The following is a 19,312-nucleotide window of genomic DNA, read 5'->3' as shown; positions in this document are numbered from 1 at the left end:
CACCACCCAGGGAGGGAGTGTATTTGCTTGTTCGCTCACGCCTGTCAGGGTAGAGGAATGCTGGACTTCAAGAGACCAGGGAGGCTGCAATACGCTGCTCCCCAGTCCCACACCTTGGGCCGCTTCTTTTTGGAACACACAGGTAAGTACACTGCAGTACTGATTCAAGCAGAGCATCTTAGTGCATTACCAACAAGCCATGAAAGTCAAGTGCACTGCGCTGAAGGTGCATAATATGTCTCCACACCTTCTGGGAGCTCAACCTGGCCTGGCTTAGATCGTGATGGTCTTATTCCACCCAGGGAATTCCTGAAAAGATCCTTTTGTGTTTTATTTATGTCTTTGTATATTACTTTGCAGCATGCTTTTCTAAAGGCTATAAAAAACACCAAAATGAGAACTGATTGTTTGTTTGTTTGTTACAAATCCATGGCAAGTTGTTAAGCTGTTCTTCCTTCACAATCAGTAACTGTAAGATCTTATTGCAATCTTTACTGTTGAACAATGTAATATATAAAGTTTAGTTTTCAATGTCAATGTTTTAAAATAACTCAAATGGATAATATGTAAGACTTAACATTAGACAGTGAACTGAAAAACTATAGAGATAAAATTTTCCCATAATATGGCAGTAGTCTCTAAATATAAAACTCAATGTTATAAATTTGGGTTCTTAATGAATTTTTTATATCATAAATTCTGTTTCCACTTAGATGTCAGAAACCGAGCTGGAAAAGATAAAAGTTAGAACAGCTGAGCATTTTGAAAATGATAAAAATAACATTTCTTGGTTGAAGGAAGGTAAGTCTTCTTGCTCTTGTTATTTTTATTGGTGTGAAAATTATGCTTTTGTTTATAAGCAAGTGATAGCATGGTAGAAAGAGAAAAAAAATGCCCCCACAGTTCAAATGATATTAGTACTTCTGATTTTCTTTCTTTTTTTTTTTTTTTTTTTAACACACGTGGCCTGAGTGGTAGTTTGAGGATCTTTGATATTGAAATGCCACTTCTTGTTCTGTGTTGCAGGAAACACAGATTACTTTCTCGGTAAGACTTAATATGTATTTTCAACTCAGATACATATTATCTGTGAGGTTCTTGTCGTGCTGTAGATTTTTCTCCTTTAGAACCAAAAAGACTAAATAATTTGAGGACAAGTATTTTTAAATAATAATCACAGAAAGGAATGCATGGTGTAGGAAATAATGTCTACAAATAGAATCACCATTCACTGCAATTAGAGAAGCCACCTTCCCAGGAGACAACACTGTCGACCACAGGCACAGCATGCGTAAGATGGTTGCTTGAAATACACACACAAATCGATATGTTCTCCTATGATGAGTACAAATTTGTGCACTTCTGAAAATATGTCTAAACTCATGATTATTTACTAGAAGACTTGGTTTTATAATCTCTTGATTGTATAAACACCTTTAATGTCTCTTAAAGGAAACCGATTTGATATTTTATATAAATAGCTATGCTGTGTCTTTTTCACCATTCCATGAATCTATTAAATTATAACAGGATTTAAATCTGTTAAATCTTAAGTAGTTACAGTTCTTAAATATTGTTTTATAAGGTCATGAGACACTCTAATAAATATGTCAAGAAAGTTTTCAACAACAATAATAATAATGTCAACACTGAAATATTTATTGACATTTACTGATAATTATGCTGAATCATCATGACAACCTTATGAAGTCATTATTATCTCTAATTTACCTATGAGTAAAGAGAGCCTTAAAGAGTTCAAATAATTTGTCTATTCAAAATTATCAAATTAGGAAATACCAGAGCTGGGATTCAATCCCATGTTGTGTGATTCTACAGCACATGAACTTAACCATCACCTCACCATGTTTGAAAGGAAAAACTGTTTAAATTGTCAGGACATGATCTCTGCTCAAAAATATTTTCTTACAGTGTTTAAATCAACACCTCCAACTTCATCATACCCTCATACCCACTCTTATCCTTAATCCCACCCTACCCCCACCCCCAACTAAAAAATGTTTACTTTCAAGAAAAAAGAAAAAATCATGTCTTCTGCCCAATTCCCCAGCAACCAGATTTAATAGTGGGGCTCATGTCCTTAAGAGACTCTATTTCAGGGGCCGAGTCTGTGGCGCACTTGGGAGAGTGCGGCGCTGGGAGCGCAGCGACGCTCCCGTCGCGGGTTCGGATCCTATATAGGAATGGCCAATGCACTCACTGGCTGAGTGCCGGTCACGAAAAAGACAAAAAAAAAAAAAAGAAAGAGACTCTATTTCAGGATAAAATTTCATACAGTATAGACATGAAGTACATATTCTCAGAATCATTTTCTTCAAAAAGCCACAGGGCTAGAAAATTCTATAATTTCTTTTTATTAAAAAGTCTTTAAAAACAATGCAGAGGGAAAAAATTGAACTTAGATGGAAGATCTCCCTGTATTTTTCTTGTGAATCCCAAACCCATGAAGACGACGGGGATGTTCTTCACTATGTATAGTGAAGTTTATATTATTTATTTTTACTTTAATTGTTCCACGCTTTAGATGTCTCATACAAAAATTATGATGAAATTGACAGAGCAATCAATTGCTTCCTGGAAAATTTTCCTTTTAAAAAAATGTGTTTGTTAAATACAATTTAGTCATTGAATTCTTTTAATCTATAAAATCTAATTTCCCAGGTGACCTGTTTTATTCCATTTGGACACTTCATTTAAGCTACACTCAAATTATGTTTACTGTATTTCATAAAAGGAAATTGAGCCAGATGCTAGATGACAATATTTTAATTGGGAATTATCAGGATGAGTTACTTTTCAAACATAAATATCTTTTATTTAATGTTAAGAAAAAGTATGGGTTGGTTTATATCTATATATAAAAAGACCAACTGGTGTAGTGGAAAGAACATGGCATTTGAAGTCAGGCAGGATGGTTTTTTTCTCAGCTCAGCTATTTATCAGCCATGTGACTGTGGCATGTTACTTCACCTCCCTGAGCCTCAGTTTCCTTAGCTGGGGACTGTAATACCTGCTTTGTGAGATTGTGAGATTGATATTTTATTATTTCTGTGTTTCTTTCCCTCCCTAAAACATGACTCAAAATAGTATAATTATGTTTCTTGAGAGACTGGTTCACACCTTGAACAATATAATCTGCAATAGCAACAGCACTGTATATTTTCATAGTGTTTTATATACATTCCTTCTTTTGATCCCTACAATAACCTAGTGGGCAGTGGTGTTGTCCCCATTTTACAGAATGAGGGACTGAGGCTTAGAGAGATGTTGGATCTTGCTTAAAGTTGCAGACCTGTGAGGTGGCAAATTGAATCTCAAACCCAGGTCTTCCAGTTCCAAATTCTGTTCTTTTCATTAAACTGCTTTATCATAGTGATTTCCCCAAAAGTTATCAGTCAGAGAAATGGTTGCTTCTTACATCACAGGGCCTCTGTTGCCTCCCTCTGGAATTCCAGCTGAATACTCCCTGTTGTCAAAATGTGGGTAATCATAGCAATACCTTATTAGGGTTGGAGGAGGCACTCAGTGGAGTAATCTTCAGTGAACACAGCACCTACCCTCAGCGTGAGCCTGCAACCAAGTGTCATCATCATCATCCCCATTCTGAGTACTGCTGTGCTTGCTAACTTCTCATCTTCAAACATTCATGCAATTTATCCAATTCGATTTGATGTTTATTAGTTGCAGCATTCCTAGAGACGAGGTATGAGGGTGGCAGAGAACAAGATAAAAGTCAACCCACTCCTGCGGTCAAGGAGCTTACTATCTAATTGGCTTGCTTTTGCCCGAACAGTGAAGAGGCTCTTTTTTGCCTCCAGATTCCCTCAGATAGATAATGGGCCTGATGGCCTCAGCAGTGATGTCAAAGAACCGGTAAAAGCCATACCGAGAGCTATTATAAAAAATTAGGGTAAACAGTGTATGAGAAACACCAGCGACAGACCTAAAAATGCACTCATTGAGAAATGAATTTGCCCTCTGTCAAACCATCAAGTTGGTACCATCTGTCAATACCAATCACATTGCCTTTAAATTCTAGACTTCTGAAATCTTAGACTCATCAGATTCCTGGGTCCCAACTTAAGGAATTCAAGAGGATATGGCTGGAACCCAGGAATAAATGCTTAAGAGTAAGTCAGGTGATTCTGAAGTAAGACGTTTGGGGATCATAGTTGGAGAAACACTGTTTTAAGGTAGTCAGAGAAACAAGATATGATTTTGAAATAAGCACCAGGCAAGATGAGATGCATCCTGCAACTGTGGACAAAAGTGGTCTCGAAACACCCGTCTTGAAGGAGGTTACAATTTGTTTGCACATATGGAGAGGAGGAGGTCATGCTGGGAGCAAAGGCATCGGAGGTTGGAATATGTCAATTTTGGTGCTAGGGAAATATGCACATTGGCTAGTTATTTGTGTGTGGATTAACACAAAATGACGGGGGGACAGGCTGAGTGCAGACCATTGGTTAAATAGTTGGACATTGGTTCTTTGTTGTCATGGCAGGTCTGAGGGCAGGGACTAATATGGTGAAGTATGATTTGAGCATGTAAATCTATAAATTTATAATTGATGTGCAGAATGGGGTGGGGCAGGCAGAGCAAAGGGTACAGGAAGAGGAATTATGGCTAAGACAGTAATACACTCAGCATCCGTGAAGTGAGGAAAACATGACCTGGATAAAAGTCATAACAAGGAGAGAAAGAAAATAGGCCCAAATGTGAAAACTTTATGGAGGAAAAATTGATGTAACATAGAAATTGGGGTGAAAATTACAGGTGGAATAGGATGGCATGTAATACTCCATTAAGTCAGGGAGCACTGTGGGTAAGCATTTCAGTGCCTGTAGCTTACACCATTTGATACGGAAGAGAAACGGCAAGATAAAGATAGGGAAGCCCTTAAATTGTTGCCATTTGCAGTTTAAAATCACAGCATCACCAGCGTTTGAACTGCACACAATTCTTACAGTGTCTCCCAATTTTTCAAGAGAAACTGGAAAGCTGGATTTCTATGTGAAACCTCCTGATTGTTAAAGGTTAAGCAATAACAACAAAACACAACAACAAAACCAAAATATCATACAGGATAAATGAAACCAAGTTATATGTGTCTATTTCAGCTTATAGGCTGCCAGTTTGTAACTTCTGTTCTAAGAGTGTGTATCTTTAAACAAAATCTAATACAATTTCATGAAAACTAGTTTTCCATAAACATTGTTGCACCAGCACAGATTATCTGTCTATCATCTATCAATATCTATATATACACACACATTGTACATATATAGACATATTTATATGTATGAGCAAAGTCAACATCAATCATTTGACCTAAAAAATGTGGAATTAAGAATATTGAAATAAAACTTTTGTGCTTTAAAAGACTAGCTACCTGTAATTGTTTTAGTGGGAAATTCTCTTCACAGCTGTAACACATAGGAGAAAAAGAAAATCATCTGAAGTTACAAGTGTACCCTCAATGAACCAAAGCAGTTTTGTAATCTTCTAACTATACTTTGGCTCTATCCAGTTATTGTCAAAATGGGTGTGCCCCAGTGGGAAAATTCGTGCTTAGGGAAAAAGTTTGACTAAAAAAAAGAGCAGGGGGTGGGGGAGAGCAATGAACAAGCTTTTCTCCCACCTTCCGTAAATGCCTAGCAGAAAAGAGTATGCAAGATAAGAATTCTGTGGTTATTTTGAACTAGGTATAGCTCTTTTCTGTAAGCAGTGGCATGGTGACTGTAATATTTGGTGGTTTAAAAATTATCATTTCAGTACATTTTAGAGGAAACTCTCCTAAAATTATTTAGTGTTGATGCTGAGGAGTTGGGTCACCAACGGCTTGGCACCTTGAATTCATTAGTTAATCAGAATTAGTTAATCAGAATTAATTAATATTAGAGACTAATAATCCAAAGTACTAGAAAACAGTCTAGAGGTCCAAAAATCCATGTTCCCAAAATTCCCTTCTCAATATAATGCAAAACCTCAAACTCATAAGAATACCATGTCATTCTTGACTTCCATGCTTATTTTCAAATGAGATGGAGAAAGTGGGAATCTTACTAACATTTGCTGGCATTCATAAATTAACTGGTCTTCCCTTTAATTCCAAGTGAAGACAATTTTATTTGCTCAAAAAATAATTCAGTCATGAATGTTAAAACAATTCTGAAATACTGATTTTATTCAATTCAGCAACCATTTGATGTGGCTCCTCTTGAACTCACAGACAACATGCTAGGCAAAGAAACAAAGATGTCAAAACCTGAAAATGTCACAGTTCCTGCCCTCAAGGAACTTGTGCATTTAAGTGCTATATTATAATGACTAAATATTAATCCATTCTAATTCTCTCAGATAATTCTCATTTCTAAAAGGGCTATTTTTTGCGTCTAGCTTAAAAATGAAACAAATCACTCTAATGCCTATTTTAAATTGTTAATTTCCATGAACAGCATATCTTGAGATTCCTTTCACTTTGTGAACATAGGAAATGGAATCATTAGCTCTTATTTTCATAGTTTTAGTATTAACTTGTGAAACTATCACATAATAACCAAAATAGGGGTGAAGAAAAGCTAACCGCTAAATAGAGTGTTATTTTGTTTTTAAGCATAGATGATAGGAAAAATTAGATGTGAAAATATGCCCTTGCAAGTCATATAAATAAGTAAAACAAGGACATGAATAAGATAACTTTACAAGGATAATTGTTCTGAAACTTTGAAATAAGATGATGTAGTAGAGATTGGTATAGGGACTGTCCTTCAGAATCAGTGATCAAGGAAGCTCTCTCCGAGGAAGAATTATTTGAGCTGAGACTTAAATAACAGGAAGAAGCCAGCCTTGTAAATATCTGTGTAAAGAATTCCAACAGGGAGAAGAGCCTGTGCAAAGATAGCATGGCTTAGAATAGCTGGACAGAGAGGAGGGAAGGACAGAAGGAAGGGAGGAAGGAAGGAAGGAAGGAAGGAAGGAAGGAAGGAAGGAAGGAAGGAAGGAAGGAAGGAAGGAAATGAGGGAGGGAAGGAGGGAAAGAAAAGTGTTTAGGTTGGAAATAATGTAAGATCTTGCTGGTCACAGTCAGGAGCTTGGATATTTTTTTCCTAATTGGAATTAGAAGCCACTGGAGATTCTAAGCTGGAGAATATAAACAATCACTTCTATTTTGATGTAAAGAGTGGAAGCAGAAATAAAATAGGAGACAATTGCAGTTGACCACACAAAAGATGATACTGGGATTGGCTAAAACTGTGAAGGTCAAAGAGAAAGGATTGGATTTGGTATCTCTTTGGAAGTAGTCTACAGAAAATCTGGTGCCTTGCTGTGGAGCAATAGAAAGAAAGAGTCAAAGACTGACTCCTGGCTTGACACATGCATGACTATAAAGCTGAATGGAATAGCAGAAGAGAGAAACTGACTAGAGAAGGGAGAATCAAAAGGTCTGGGTGGGGCAGATTAAATGAAAAATGCCTAGAGGTATCCTCATGAAAATGATTAACTGGGCAACAGGATATTTGGGATCAGTTGATCTAACTTAAGTAATATTGACAAGGAAAGTTTCCTTGAGATTTTATTTAGACCTGAAGGTTGAGAAGGCATCTGTTGATAGGGAGGGTAATGGACATGAAATAAATTCTTGGTAGAAGAAATGGCAAGTTTAAAGTCACTCAGGCAGGAAAGAGTATGTCATGTTCCCAGAAGGAAAAGAACACAAGGGTGACTGGAGCATCTTGACCCAAGAGTAGGCCGGTGTTCACGAGTGTGGGGAGTTTGGCTGGGAACAGGCCCTAGAGCCTTTCTTAGGCCCTGGTCAGCATTTTGGATTCCAATAAACTCTTTACCCTGGGGATGCCACTAAAGATATAGTTTATATTGTAGTAAAATATAGCCCACTACATTTTATTCTGAAAGGGATGTAAGGTAAAGAACTATCAAAGGATGGCACAATTCTTTCAAATTTAGCAGTATCAAAAGGGAGCTTCATCAGTTTTTGAGAAAACGATAACAGACACTGATTCTGGCTAATGAATGACAAGGGGAATTTATTGGAAGTCATGGAAGTGGCTCACAATCCAGAAGGAAAATACAGTTCCAGGAGAGGCAGAAACTAAAATCTGTCTCTGGTGAGCCTGAAAACAAGAAGACTTAACAATCTATTCAGGTCACCACTCTCAGAATAAATTAGTTCCACATAAGTTTTCTGTCTTCTAGTCCCCTCCTCAAGACTCAAAGTCCCAATGAAGAAAGCTCAATAGCTTTGGCCATGAGTCCACCCCATGGTTATGCAAGGCAGGGAACCTTGATTGATAGCCTAAAGCCTACTTGCAATGAGAGGCAGATGCTTCTTTGGAGGGAATTCAGTGTTCCAACATCAGAATAAAGGGAGAACAGATGCTGTGCGGCTCCCAAATAATGTCTACTGTAAGAGCCAGTACCAATGACCCATGGTTTTCTACACAAGGGATAATATTTTCTTAAGAACCTGACATGTGCTTTTGATGAAGCACTGAACATTTCAGGAAGGAGAGTACTTACTTTAAATGTATTGGCTTTCTACTGAAGTTCAAATGTCAGAATCATTTTGATTCTCTGATAACCTTAATTTATGTTTAGAAAGTTCAGTAAAAGATGAGATCTTCTGTGTTCTCATAGGTCAACAAATTAAATTCCAGTGGCACATCCTGCAGCTGATGGTTGAAATTTCTTTCCAACTAAATCTATAAAGTAGTAAGTTCATTTTGTGTAAAAGGATGATGTTGATCCCAATGGCATGGAAGGCCTAGAAGATGCCATGTCAGCCTTGAGACTATGACCAGATGAATTAATCAGTGCAAAGTCCCTATAAGTTGTTAAATAGCAGATTTAAAGACTCTCTTTCAATGATGATAGGGCAGTACATCAAATCCAGAATTATTAATTGCAATTTTATGAACTACGAGTGAAGCAGTCTGTAGAAACCGGGAACCAGTTCCTCCTGTCTCAACAGGAAGAAGAAAATTGTAGGTAACTAGAAACTTCAAGAGATTTACATCTTTCAACAGAGATTTTTAGTAGAATTACTCACTTCCTATACATCACAACAGCTTGATGTGATACCCTTAATCACCATTAGTACAAAGAGCAATCTTTTAGTGAGAGGAGAAAAGTCTCTTATGCTCTATGCTTCAGGAATAAGGGCATTCCATTTCTTATAAATTCTACAAAAAGATACTTTACTTTTATATGATTATGGCCCATTTCTTTCAGCTTGGGAACCACATTTAGAGGGAATATACTCTAATAAAATGTACCTACACTAGGTGTTCACCAGACCATCAGTTAAAAAAAAAAAAAAAAGGAATGTGAAAAGAGCGAATGAAGACATCACTCCACAGGCATAAATCATTTCAGCCATTTTAGCCATTATTTAAGCCTGTAAGCCTGTTGAGAGGTAAATGTGCAGCAAAGACAAAAAGCAAGGGCAATGACAGTGGGTTTGCCAATGTATAACTTCAAGAAAAAGTACAGAAGACAACTAGTAGAGGCGTGGTATTAAATAAGACCTCAGGTGATTCTGCCTCTTAAACTGAATTTCCACACCAACATGGATGTGAAAAGAAATAGCTACAGTGCAGAATGTAAGGCAGGTGCTTCGTGATTTCTAATCTCAAGCAGAAAACAGGAGACGAAACTCTGCATTTTAGCTTCTCTTTCGCTTACCAAATTTATTTTCTTTTTTTATACTTAGAAAAGTCAGCACTAAAGATAGGAACCAAGATTTCTTCTACAGTTACCAAAAGAGAAACACAAATACTAAAACATCTTGAAGTTAAATTTCATAAAAAATATACAAAGTTTATATAAATAAACTCTTCTGGAGAATGAAAAATATATCAAAAGTTTATATTTGGAGCACAAATTAATAAAAAGGAAAAGATTTTGCTCTTCACATATGTCTTAAAACTAATTTCTTAAACTAACGTGTACAAATCTAGATTGATAGGACAAACCATTCATACTGTAAAAGAAGCATTTGTTTTACAAAATAATATAAAATTAAGTAAACCAAATCAACAAAAAATTTTTTATGCTGGAAACAGATTTACACAAGGAATATACAATGATCCCCATGATCAAAGAATTTATAATTCAGTTGGGGAAACAAAATACCAACAACACATCCTGTTTACCATAGGATTCAGACAACTGCAACTTCAGTCATATTTGAAATATAGTAGAATGTGAAAAACCAATTTGGATGAAGTTTTTCAGTATCAAATCTCACAGGTGCTAAACTATATGAGTACATCCAATTTCTTAGATAGATGCAGATTTCTTTTTAAATTAAAACAGAATGTGTTTGTTTTATTTATAATGGATGTGGAAGGTGTGGGCAAAACAAGTATACTAGAGAGTTATCTGAAAAGAGCAGGATTAATTTAAAAATATTAATAGATTTCTTACATGTGTCTCTTAAAAGATAAGACCTTTTGTGTATGTATTCTTTATCATCAGTCTTTTTTTCTTTAAGAAAAGGAAAACAATTAATACCATCTTTTAAAATGAGGAAAAACTACAACGGACAGAGATAGAGATACTTAGTAGATAGTAAGCCCACTTTTCCAAGGGAAATTCTTAAGTGAATAATGTATTTAGTAACAAAAGAAGAGAAAATTGCACTAAGAACTATTTTTCTTCAATAACAGCACAACTTGGAGGCAGAGTGTATTTACAGTGCATGAATATATTGGAGTATCCAAATTCAGTGTACTGTTAAACTTCTGAATTCTGTAGGCAAGACCCATTAATTAAAAAGTAACTCTCTAGATGCTGAATTCTAGGCCAAGTAACCAAGTATGAATTCTGTAATGTAACTTGTTCTGTGATGAAAGAATGTACATTTCATTTAAGTTTTACTTATGGAAATCAGTCTCATCTTGGACTCCCCTAGATATGGCTAGGAGAAAAACTAGTTCTCATCATTTTAGAGACAGAATACTAATGCTAACTGGGAATCAAATTTAATTTTCAAAAACACTCAACAGGGAAAACTTACATTGTTAAAGACTAATATACGTGTAACTGTTTTGCTGGAACAAAATATTTTATCCCATCCTTCTCTCTGACCTTCTAACAATACCTTTATTAAATATCTTCTACTTGTAAGACAACATGGTAGATTTTTTTTTTTTTTTTTTTTTTTTTTTTTTTTTTTTTTTTGTCTTTTTCGTGACCGGCACTCAGCCAGTGAGTGCACTGGCCAGTCCTATATGGGATCCGAACCCGCGGCGGGAGCGTCGCTGCGCTCCCAAGTGCTGCACGCTCCCAAGTGCTGCACTCTCCTGAGTGCGCCACGGGGCCAGCCCCAACATGGTAGATTTTATGGGACAATCAAACATGAAAAACATTCAAGGTGCCTGTAATCAATGTATGTGTGATGTTGCAGGAGGACGTTGTAGGTTAGTTCACCCATAAGTCCAAGAGATTTAAATGAAGAGGAAATGTAAAGTATTAAATTGTTGATTACTTAAAGATGAGGGTTTAACAGGCTTGTTTACCTCTATATCTGAGCAACAAGATAGCACCTAGAGCATAGTGGATGCTCAAAAAATGAATAAATGAATGAATAAATAAATAAATTTCAAAGAAAGTATATGACTTAAAAGTAGGAAACAGCATATCCAGAATTCAGAAAAATTGGAATTTAGCTGGGCTATAAATCATGAGTAGAGCTCAATAGGTATAAACCTATTCCATAAATTGATGGAATATGTTGGCTTAAAGTGTGGAGGCAGAAAAGGCTGGGCATATTCTGTTCAGGGAATAGGAGTTATGGAGGAACAGATGAAGAGTCTTTGTGGGAGAGTATGAAATAAACCTTTGCTGTACTGTGAAGGGCTTTGAATACCAGGCTAAAGAGTGTAAACTGAATGTTATTGGACAAAGGGAAACTGTCAGATACATCTCGGGTTGGGGTCAGAAAGGCATGGGGGACCAAAGATAACAGAATCAGCTCTGTGCTTCAGAAAAGATTTGTGATTTGAGAATCTTTATGAAGATAGATTGGAAGGGTAGAGACTGGAGATAGATTAGTTATATGCTTGTTGCATCCACAGAAGGAGAAGGAATGACTTTGGAACTGGGATACTGGGTATCAGGGCAATGGAAACAAAGGTACTTTTACCCAAGAGAAAACTGACCCCAAGGCCTTGGCCATGGACTGGATATTAATGGATTAGAGAGAGAGGAATTGTCAGAGATTATAGAAACCCCTGGATTTAACTGGAATTTCCAGTATGTCTATGGTTGTGCATGAGTTTATATACATTGTCTATGTTTGTTGTAGAAAATATGCAAATAGCATATTTATGCAAATAGCAAACAGCACATTTATGCAAATAGCAACAAGTTACTCCAAATCCCAACACATAGATAGCTACTCTATATCTTATATGTTTTGTATTTTTGTATGTGTATATACAGACAGACATGAATTTATAATTTTAACAAAATCTGATTATGTAATATATTTAATAACATTTTTCCTCTATTATAAATGAATGTGAATACCTTTCCAGGTCAATAAACATAGATTTATCATTTTTAATGGATATTCACATAGCATTCCATGAAGTAACAAAATATATATATTCAATTACCCATTTTTGGATATTCAAGTTGTTTCAAGTTTTTTGCTTTTAAATCTCAAAAGAACACATTAAAATATATTTTGAAATTTCTTTATGAACTGACTAACCAAAAGCACCACATGATATCTTCATACTTTACCTTTAGCTTTTGGGTGACAGATTACAATCTATTACACATTAGTGCCTCAGTTTTGCTGCATAAAAGCCATGTGCAGAAGGTCTTATCATGCTTTTTCTACAAAGGAGAAAAGTAAAGATCAGAGAAATTTTAACATTTTGGCCAAAAGTCACATGGCTGACAGGCAACAGAACCTGGTCTCAAGCCAGGTACTCTGATCCCAGCTCCAGTGCTTTTTCCATCATAGAATCTGCTTTGAAATATAGAAAACCAGTAGCCCCTCATCTGCACTCATTTTGACAATTAAAATTAAAGACTGGAAGTGTTTGGGGAAGTCAATGAAGACTGACTTAAATGAAGATTGATTTAAACCTATTATTCATTTAGTTGGATTCTCAAAACTCCTATCTTCAGTACAGTCATGGTGATTGGAATGGGAAAAAGGACTTAGTTATGAAATTAGGTGAAGATTCAGAAGCTGACTTATCTGTAGATTGTAGTGATTAAATAGTTCAGAATGAATTACCACTTTGTAATATTGCAGCATTCATATTTAAGAGATTAAAAGTGGGAGTTCAGCTCCCATAATATCCCTTCATTTAAGACACAAATGAATTGTAAGGATTAATCATTTTAATATCTTCCCACTGATGTGGGCTAACTAAACAAAAACATAGTTGAGGGAGGATGGAAATGGAAATCTTATTTTGTTTGCTTATCTTTGTGAAACAAGTACTTGAAAATAAAACATATCACATCACAGTGTGGGGAAAAAATAACTCCAGTAGCAGAATCAACTATGATCAGATTAAGAAACAGCAATATATTTTTGCATGGCTAATAAACAGATCAAAAACCTGCAAACCTAAGGATATTTGGACGCCAAATCTAACTTTAATTTTCAAATATCCCTATCTGGTCATGCCATCTCTCCACCGATAAAATTATATTACACACAGACCTGCTTTCTCATATTCAGCAAGTAGCACCCCAATGCTGACCTTAGATGTGACTGATTTTCCTTGTTATATTCAGAGTTTTAAAAATTTATCTCCTTAAATCATTAAACAGTAGGAATTAGCAGAGAATGAAAGACATCATTGTGTAAAAGCTTTAAACAAGAAACAAACAAAACGCCTTTCAGATAGTCATTATGAATCCACTGTATGCATTGTACTTTTCAATCATGAATTAAATTCAATTATACTTTGGTGGTAAGAAACCTGTGAGTTTATGATAATAACACTTTCTAGGTAAAGTTATTTTTTAGGTAATCAAACTATACTTTGCAAATTACTTGGTTTCTTAATGTGTTCCCCCCAAAAGAAAAAAAAAATAACAAAATGCTTAAGGAAAGGGGTATTTTAACTCCTCGCTTTACGTAAGAGAAGAAACCACGTCAAATATTTTTCTATCCTCAAAGAAGGAATTTAATGCAACTCAAAGAATTTTGATTATTCAAATATATGTCTTGCTCCACAGGGCACCAGACATATACAATAATAAGCATCATTATTTCTGTCTAACCAATTGAAACTACAGAGATTATATGAATTTGTCATTAGTAATAGGATAAAATAAATGAACAACTTGGGGATTCAGCAGAAGTATAGTGGCTCAAATGTCTAAACTTAATTTCTACCAAGACAGCCAGTGTTTCTGTGGTCTGGGGCAAGCATTTCACAACTTCTATCTCAACTTTCCCTAGCATATTTAAGAAAACAGGTAGTATTTTTGGCTCTTTTGCTTTGTTTTTATAAAGACCCATTTTACAATAACCAAGTATGCAGAGCTAGGCAAAATAGTTTATACAATTATTTAAACTGTCTAATGTTAAATTTTACAAGCAGATTATTGCACTTAAATATTAATTTAGTTTGTTTTCTTTTTAAAAGTAAGCAGGGCTCAGAGAGTAATAAATTTCTATCATTTCTGAAGATCCTTTTGATAAGGAATAATATATTCCCTAATTCACCAGTCAGCACATACTGGTTAAGCCACTATGGGGCTGGGGGTATTGGATCAGACACTGGCAATAGACTAGGCCAAAGAGGCAGATTACAGGGGATTTATTAGCATGTGAAAGAAGTTTACTCTAAGGGCAATGGAAAAGCTTTAAATGGCATTAAGCATAGAGAGGCCATTATTAGATTTGCCTTTCAAATAGACTACTTTGGCTGCAGTGTGGATTAGACAGGAGAAAAAAGTGGATTGGTGAAAAGCAGGTAGGAAGGCTAGCAGTAGCCCAATTAGTTAAAAGAATGACAGAGTGACTAAGGAGAAGAGAGTTTTTGAGAACTCATTGAAAATTAGAATCGTCAGAACTTCCCATTAAATTGGTTGTGGGCATGAAGGGGAAAAAGACATCAAGGACAGCTTCGAGATTGCTAGATAAATGATCATGCTCTTTACTCGACTGGAATCATAGGAAGAGATATGGAGTAGACTCTGCCTGCTGTGAATTACATAACTAAAGTATTTTTTAAAAGCTACCTTATTTGGAAAAGTATGTCAACGATCATTGTAGTGTTAGAGGTGATGGGTTCTAGGTATTGGGGCTAAGTGTTTCTTGAACACTGGTTACCTAAAATTATATCCATCATGTTGTCTGGTGGGCTCTGGAAGCAGTAATTAATAGTAAGAACATACTGTGTTCAGGGTTTGTTTCAGTCTCTTACTCAGGGAGGCAATAAGCTGATTTGGAAGAGGAAACAAAACAGGGTTTAAATTAAATTTCACAGCATCTCATGTTTTAAGCTACAACTTATTTGAGGACTTACGGGAAAAGGAAATCTATGGTTAGTAATAGATGTAAAAGACTCATTTATTTTATCTTCACCTTATTACAAAGTGAAGAGAATGTCTCGACAAACAAAGCTTTCACTCTTTACTCATCAGTAAAAATGTTGCTGCTGTGAATGAATTATAAGATGTAAAACAGATTCAGAATTTTGTGATATCTTCAAAAAGTTGATACACGTGTTAGACACAGTCTTAAATGGTATACAGAAAAGTGGGATTTGCAAGTCAGGGTTGGTTCTATTTTTATACATAGTTTAGCTTTGTTGTTTCCACGAAGATTAAGGAATACAATGCGCAAGTATGGTAAGCAAGGAGAAAATCAAGTAGGGGGGTTGTTTCTACTAAACCATATTCAGTTTTATAGAAATAAGGCCTTATATCAACACCAAGCTGCCTAAGCTTTTTTGCCTAAGATACTCAACATGAATCAAAAGATATCAAGGATCAAAAGATACAGCACTTTAAAATATTTTCACTGTAGAATTTATAACATTGGGAATGATGCAGTTGAAGACCTGAGTCTTTGGAATTACATGTACCTGTATTTAAAATCTGGATCTATTCCTTATTAGACGTTATTCTTGGTCCAATTACTTACCATAACTGAGCCTCAGTTTCTAAAGCTATAAATCAAAAATAAATAACAGCTACTCCAACAGGCATAGCTGGTTTCCTCCCCAATATCCATTCTCCCATTCTTCTTCAGGAATTGCAATTTTGTGCAGGAATTCACCCATCTCGGTGCAGCCATGCATTTCCAGGGAGGCTGGCCCATCATCAGTCTCAGAAATGGGATGAATTCTGATTGTTCTAACCCAGCTAGGGAGGTACCGTTGCCCTTGCCAGTGATCGTGTTGGGCAACAGTTTGTGAAATAATTACAGACAAGGAAGCATGGTTTTTGTTTGGTTTTACATTGTTTGGGGGGAAATAGGTTGGTTGATTGTTTTATTTTGTTTTGTTTGAGGTTTTGGCCCTTAAGAGCATTCACAAGAAAATACAGTCTCCTTTTTTAGATGCTGACAAGACTTTATTTGATGCTTAAAACTGGTGAAGCCGTCTGATAAACCTAAGAGGAGCCAGACTGAGCATAAAGCCACACAGCTAAACTAAAATGATATAGAAAAAAAAAAGTGAAAGACATCAGGGCTCTTAAAGGTGTTGTTGAGCCATTGATTTAATCAATCCTCAAGCCACCCTACCTCTAAAATTGATATGTGGGTAATAAATTACCTTATTTTTAAAGCTAGTTTGAGTTGGAATTTTCTGTTATTTGCAGCTGAAAGCATCCTAAGTGCCCTGCTACCTTGCAGGATGAGCAATAACGAATGAAGAACACTTAGTACTCAATAACAATTACAATTATTAGTTTACCTTTTCTCTCATAGCCATTTTTGTATCTCTTTCTACCTTTTCCTGGCCTTTTTGAAACCATCAGGGAATGTGTGGTTTCTTATTCTTTTCCATATTACCCTACACACCTACAGCAGTGTCTTTCAACAGCAAGTGCTTATAAATATTACCAAATTGAAATTGAATTGTATCCTCACATGTTGTACTATGAGGTCTATTTATGAGCTAAGGTAAATAGGTTTCATTAGCAAAAAGAAAGAATGTTTTATAAAGAACATCATTAGAAAAATCAACAGCATAATGTAATTATTATTCTTAAGAATTATATTTTTCATTCTAAAGAAAAATGTAAATTTCCATAAACTGATTTTTAAATGCTCGAGTCAGTTTTGAGCAACTAATATTTCTAAAGCACTGAGAAAAAGAAATAAGACGAGGAAACCTAAACATGACAATGTCTTTGTAAAACCAAGCTGTATCCTTAATAAAAACTGATAAACATTAAAAATTCATTCAACTGTTGCCTAAAGTGCATCCTTGATCTTACACATTCATATCTTGAGTGATAGCTTGGCTTATGTTTGCATGCTCTTCTTTCATCAGATAACTTTGCTCTTTTTTCTGGCTCCAAGAGTGTATTTAGGCCTCAGTGTATAACACACACAAAAAATAAAGTGATGAAATAAACGTGGTTCTGTTAGTTTTACCAGTTAGCAAATAACCTGGATTGTAAGAAGGTCTTTTTTCTTTCTCTTCAGCGAGGTTCAGATACTCGCTTTTTATTTTTTTCTTCCTTAAGACTATCTGGATGAATACTAATGTAATTTTAAAAATCCTGTAACTTCTAATGAAATAGAATGTTGTGCCAGAAAGAGAAAATGGGAAAGAAAGGAACAGGCCTACAAAAGAAAATCTTATTTGACAGCAAAAACCATCACCCAGCTAAAACACAGGTGTTTTGTTTTCAATAACCTCTAAAGAAAATTTAGAATGTACTTTGATCACAAATATAAGCAACATCACAATAGTACAATTGGCAACATCTGGGATTTTGTCACCAATAGAAATCAAAGATATATTCACATCAACTTCATATTAATTGTTATTAATATTACAAAATATCATTTATTCTCATTCCAACATTATTCAACTTCTAGGTCTTATTATCTAATGTATTGATAAAAATGCACATATATTACTGTATTACTATCTTTAAAATATTTTTGTAGCTATATGTAATTGTTTTTCTTTGTAATTCTGTATATTTTATTTTATGCATTTCAGAATATTATTCTGAGAAGTGGTCCATAGGCTTCACCAGACTTCCATGGCACAAAAAGACATTAGGGACACCTGAACTAAAGGAATACAAATGCGCTGAGGGCTTCCAAAAACTTAGAAAGCTAAGGAGGTGGGGTGGCTAACACTAAACTTCTTCCCGTCCATCATACAAGAAGTCTTCAAAAAGTATGAAAATATTTGCATTCTTTTTTTAATTCTATTTTTCCACAAACTTTTTGAAGTATCCTTGTGTAATAAACTACTTATTTTTTGTTTCAAACCACTAAGATCAAAGTCTTTCAATTGCACTATCAATGAACAGATTTTACTTCTTTCAAAAAGATAAAGCCTTTAAATTTTTAGTAATCAATTGTATGTATATTTCTCTTGTTAGATAATTTCAATTCGTAAATATTCTAAGCCTATGATTGAAAAAGTTGATTATATAGGATTTCTATCCATCAGGGTGATTCTGCCTTAAAATACACACACACACACACACATTTGAACAAAACTGCGATTTTTTAATTACAATTCCACTATGTAACTACAAAAAGAAAGCAATTCTTTCCTTTTTCTGCAAACTACTTTTTGTATGTATAATCAAAGCTATAAAACTATGCTTTAAATACTTGTACATCATAAAACAGAAAACATTGTCTATGCCACAATACTGGAAATAAATTGATTTTTTATCAAATTATTAGGAAGCTTATAAAGACTATTGCTCAAAGAGGAAAATTCATCTTAATGCAAGATAGATACAAAATACTGTGACATAAAAAATAATCACAACTTTATGAACTCTCTTTATTCAATGTCTCTCAAACCAAACCAGTCAGGTACACCCGGCTTGAATTCCAGCTTCATCTTTGTAATTGCCTCTAGATTCACTCTTACTATTATTATTGGTGATTTCATGCTTAATAATACTAATAACAGTAACCGATTTACTGTGGGTCAGGTGCAGTGGTTGAAGCTGGAGCAATCAAGGCAAACAAGGCATGTACAGTAACTGCTGTCACAGACTCCAGTCTAATAGGCGGATATTACATGTTATAAATAAACAGTTAAATACAAGTGTTATCATATGGAAGAAAACC

The 19,312-nt window shown here is 35.2% G+C and overlaps 1 protein-coding gene across 2 annotated transcripts in view; it reads left to right on the top strand.

The window, feature by feature from the left end:
* The first annotated feature begins 713 nt into the window (after positions 1 to 713).
* The window catches only part of MDFIC2 (MyoD family inhibitor domain containing 2), a 104,084-nt gene continuing 85,485 nt past the window's right edge, over positions 714 to 19,312 (top strand). For both annotated transcript variants that reach the window (XM_063113612.1, XM_063113611.1), the window contains exon 1: positions 714 to 801. In XM_063113612.1, coding sequence (XP_062969682.1) covers positions 714 to 801 — 88 coding nt within the window. The remainder of the gene's footprint in view (positions 802 to 19,312) is intronic.

This window comes from Cynocephalus volans, chromosome 11 (assembly GCF_027409185.1).
Source record: "Cynocephalus volans isolate mCynVol1 chromosome 11, mCynVol1.pri, whole genome shotgun sequence".
Classification (NCBI taxonomy): domain Eukaryota; kingdom Metazoa; phylum Chordata; class Mammalia; order Dermoptera; family Cynocephalidae; genus Cynocephalus; species Cynocephalus volans.
Note: the sequence above shows the minus strand (reverse complement) of the source record. Positions and strands in the feature narration are given on the sequence as shown.